The sequence below is a fragment of the Phalacrocorax aristotelis genome, chromosome Z, assembly GCF_949628215.1.
Source record: "Phalacrocorax aristotelis chromosome Z, bGulAri2.1, whole genome shotgun sequence".
Taxonomy (NCBI): Eukaryota; Metazoa; Chordata; class Aves; order Suliformes; family Phalacrocoracidae; genus Phalacrocorax; species Phalacrocorax aristotelis.
In genome coordinates this window covers 54,271,201-54,275,691 of record NC_134311.1, presented here as the reverse complement: position 1 = coordinate 54,275,691, position 4,491 = coordinate 54,271,201, and the positions used below count along the sequence as shown (strand labels likewise).

Genomic DNA, 4,491 nt, shown 5'->3' with positions numbered 1-4,491 from the left:
AGAGGCATTCCTATGAACTAATTCTCAAGTGACATTATCAGTCTTTTTACAGGGAAAAAAATAGTAGTCGGTTACTGGGTTTGGGTGTTCTTTCTTTTTTTCTTTCTCTTTCGTAACTTTTGGTGATATACTCCTGCAGGCGCCTTAGTAGTGAACAAAATGTAAATAGGATTATTTGGAAATAGTAGAAAGGATTATGCTGTAAATCCGTGGAACTGGGTTTGAAACAGGGTAGCTTGAAGCTTTGGATTAGGACGATATATCAAAAACGCAGTACTGTATGTGAGTTGCTTGAGAAGCGAGATTTGAGCAGCCAGGACGCTAGGCATCAGTCCGCCTTTCGCACGACTTCTGCCGGAGCACGAAGTGCTCTCTCCTACTTCTCCCATCCCAGGATCCCAAGGATCCTGATCGTGGGTTATACTGCCAGAACTCTCCTGTCAGAGCTTTCCTTTTTAAGACCACGGTGATTGCATTTACGTCCAAGTCTTTTTTTGTTGGGGTTTTGGTTGGTTTGGGTTTTTTGGTTTTTTTGGGGGGGGGGGGTTGGTTTGGTTTTTTTTTCCCTGCCACTTCGCATAAAGGGGTCCCCGCTTTCCTGCTGTCCTCGCATGTGTCACCTAAAACAAGGAACCGTGGGACTTAATTAGGAAGCAATCCTTTGTGTCGCTTTCTCAGGGGTGTTGCTTCTACACTTAGAGGAGAATTCGCATTTTAAAGGCCGGTGAATTGCTTCCTTTGCATACGAAAGAGGTAACGCTAATTCTCTGTTAGTGTTTCCCATAATGGAGGGAGCTGCCTCTCTCCCGTTAAAAACAACAGCCCTACAAATAAACTGTGAGATTAGCGGTGTGCCTTGGAGGCGGTTCTTTGTGAGCCTGCGAGGTCGACATCGAGAGATATTTGATTTCATTCTTAAATAAATTAAACTCTGGAAGGGTTAGAGGAAGGAGGAGAGGAGACATGTCTCTAAACCATCCCGAGAACAAAAGTCTGAAGTTTATTAACTCACCACCTCCCTCTACCGCCTTGCTTTCCCCCCCCCCCCCCCCCTTCCCACGGGAAGCAGGACCCCGTCCCGGGGGAGGGGGGCAGCCCGGGAAGACGCACAGCTCCGGGCGTCCTGTGGACGGCTCCTGAGAAAATGCTCCAGCACTTTGGGGCAGACTTGCAGGGCTGGGTTCTTGGGGTTTTTTTTGTTGGGTTTGTTGTTTTTTTTTTCCCCCAGTGGGGAGGTGCGTCTTTATTTACCCCCTTTTCCACCAAAGATGGCCTTGGTCGCCCCGCGGCCCCCCAGAGGCCCTCCTGGGGAGGACGGAGGGCGGGGGGCCGGGGGGGGGCGGCGAGGCGCCCCGCGTTGGGGGGACACGGCGCCACCCGGGTCCGCCGCTCGCCCCGCCGCGCTCTGACGCTGGGAGCCATGTGATGGCCCCCTCGCTATAAGGCGGGGAGGAAGGCCGTCCTCTCTGGGACTCGGCCCCAGCCTTTTCACCGTCTTTCCGAAGGCCCGGCAAGCCGCCCCCTCCGCCCTCCCTCCTCGCCAGCCTCCTCCCCTCTCCTCCTCCCAGGACTAGGCACGCTCCCTCCTGCCCCGCATCCATTAATGTCTGGGGGCTGAGGTGAGGAGAAAGAAGGGGGGAACCGGCTTCCAGGCGCAGCCCCCTCGCCCCCCAAGCCCCGACCCAAAAAAACCAAAACCAAAAACAAAAAAACCCACAAGACCCCCATAAAGGGGGAGGGGAGGGGAAAAAAGAGAGAGGGAAAGAGAGAAATCTAAAAAAGCAGCAACAAATATCCCGAAACAAAACCCAAACCAGCCGCCGCCTCCGAGCGGGCGGCGGGAGCGCTCCCGCGGCGCGGCGGAGCTGGGGGCCGGCGCGGCTCGGAGCGGCCCGCCTGCCCGAGGCGGCGGCGGCAGCGGGGCGGCTCTCGGCGGAGCGGCGCGGGGGCCTGGCGGCGGCGGCGGCGGCAACGGCGGGGAGGGCGCCCGCCCGCCCGCCGCGCCGCGCCGACCGCCACCGATGCGCTGCCCCGCCGCCGCGCCATGACCCTGAGCTCCGAGATGTCCGAGGCGTCGGCGCTTGCTGAGGAGACCGACATCGATGTGGTGGGCGAGGAGGACGACGAGGAGGACGACGAGGAGTCGCAGCCCCGCCGCCGCCGCCGCCGCCGCTCCTACGCTGAGGACGAGGAGGAGGAGGAGGAAGAGGAAGAGGACGAGGAGGATGTGGGCGACCTCCACGACGACGCCCTGCTGCCGCGGTCGCCCGTACGCGGCGGCGGCGGCGGCGGCGGCGGCGGCGGCGGCGGCGGCGGCGGCGGCGGCGGGGCGGGCGGCGGGGACGGTGGCGGCGGCTCTCGGCCCCCCTCACGGGGCGGCCCCCAGAATGCGGCGGCGGGCGGCGGCGGGGCGGGCGGCGGCGGTGGCGGCGGCGGCGGCGGGGCGGCCGGCGGCGGCAAGAACAGCCTGGTGAAGCCGCCCTACTCCTACATCGCCCTCATCACCATGGCCATCCTGCAGAGCCCCAAGAAGCGGCTGACGCTAAGCGAGATCTGCGAGTTCATCAGCGGGCGCTTCCCCTACTACCGGGAGAAGTTCCCCGCCTGGCAGAACAGCATCCGCCACAACCTCTCCCTCAACGACTGCTTCGTCAAGATCCCCCGGGAGCCCGGCAACCCGGGCAAGGGCAACTACTGGACGCTGGACCCCGAGTCCGCCGACATGTTCGACAACGGGAGCTTCCTGCGCCGCCGAAAGCGCTTCAAGCGGCAGCAGCTCCCGGCGCCCGAGCTTCTGCTGCGCGCCGTGGACCCTGCCGCCTTCCTCCCACAGCCCCCGCCTCAGCCCCCGCAGCAGCCGCCCTGCGCCTACGGACCCTACGGCTGCGGCTACGGCCTCCAGCTTCAGCCCTACCACCCCCACTCCGCCCTCTTCGCCTTCCACCACCCCTCCCCGCCGCCTCGCCAGCCCCCCACCGCCCCCGGCGCGGCGCTGGCCCCCGCCACCGCTGCGCCGCCGAGCCCCTTGCTGTCGGCGGCGGATTTGGCACGGACGCCCTTCGGCTACCCGCACCCGCTGGGCCCGGCGCTGGCGGCCTCGCTGCACGCCGCCGCCAAGACCGGCAGCGGCGCGGCGCTGGCCCGCTCGCCCTTCTCCATCGAGAGCATCATCGGGGGGGGACCCGGGCCCAGCCCCGGGCCGGGCCCGGGCCCCGGGCCGGGCGGCAGCAGCTGCGCGTCGCAGTCGGCCGCGGCGCCGGGGCTGTCCCGCTCGCTGGGGAGCGCCGGGGGCGGCCTGCCCCCCGCCGCCGCCCTGCCCACCGCCCCCGGCTTCGCGGCCCGGATCTCTAACTGTTAAGGGTTTGTGAGTCTTTCCGAAGGTAGGATCTGGGGTATCTGCTTTCTCTGATGCCCGGCGGACGCCGCCCGGAGGGTCTGCGGGCTTTGCTTGGGGATTGCGCGGTGGGGCTCGGGGGGCGCCGCGGCCGGCGCGCCGCCCGGGTCCGCTGTTTATGCAAAGCCTGGTGTAGATGCCGCATGGGCAGGTGGTCACGCTCTTGGAAAGTTACTCCTTACTCCTTAAAAAAAAAAAAAATTATGGTGATAAATAACGGCTCTAAACCGTTAAAGTTCAGAGATTCTCAGGTCTAGGAGCTTGAAAACAGTAATGTACAGGAGAAAAAAAAAAAGGCTTGAGGGAGGACAGCAAAGCAATACTTTTTCATTTTAGTACACTTGTCTCATGTACTTTTATAAAAGAAAAGATTAACATGTTTACACAGAAGGAAGTCAAGATTATCATTTCTTATTTTAACCTGTGTTTTGTATTATAATAGACTTACGGAGTTTTTTATTTTGTACTTTATGCCTATTCTTTACAAGGAATATTGTTAAAAAATTACTGGCAAGTATTATTATTGTACCATTTTAATGTACAATTTTTACACATTTTCGGAAATAAAATTTTTAATTTTCAAAAAAAAAAAAAAAAAGAGGAAAAGAAACACCAGAAACAAACCCAAAGACCAAAGGAGCCGGGCCAGAAATTGGCTTCGGACCCTTCTCTCATTAATACTTCTCCCTTCTTTGGGACATTGATATTTTTTTTTCTTCAGGATTAATAGCACAATAGCCAAGGAATTTTACAGCGTGAAATTTATTATGTCTGGTTTTGACCGCAAAGAAGAAGATCAGAATATGGTCTTTGCAGTCAAACCATTGTTAACCCTTGCAGAGAATGAAAGGGGGGAGGAAAAAAAATAGAGCAAAGACAAAAGAGGGAATAAACAGAAATAGGTCTCTCTCGCGGGTGTAAAGCCAAAGGGGATTGATTGAAGGCACCAATGGGGATTGATTAAAAAGCCAGTTTAAAACTATTTTTTTACTTTTGGGTGTGTTCTAAATCACAACTGCATCACAGTTTGGTTTCCAGGAGGCCCAAAGGAAAATGCTACTAATAAGGGGCATGTACTGAACTTCAGAGAGATTTGT

The 4,491-nt window shown here is 58.2% G+C and overlaps 1 protein-coding gene across 1 annotated transcript; it reads left to right on the top strand.

Annotated features, from left to right (window-relative positions):
• Positions 1-1,794: 1,794 nt before the first annotated feature.
• FOXD1 (forkhead box D1) lies at positions 1,795-4,000 on the top strand. The gene has a single exon (XM_075079054.1). It carries the CDS (start codon positions 2,045-2,047, stop codon positions 3,356-3,358), a length of 1,314 nt encoding a protein of 437 aa, XP_074935155.1. The 5' UTR covers positions 1,795-2,044; the 3' UTR covers positions 3,359-4,000.
• The last annotated feature ends 491 nt before the right edge of the window (positions 4,001-4,491 follow it).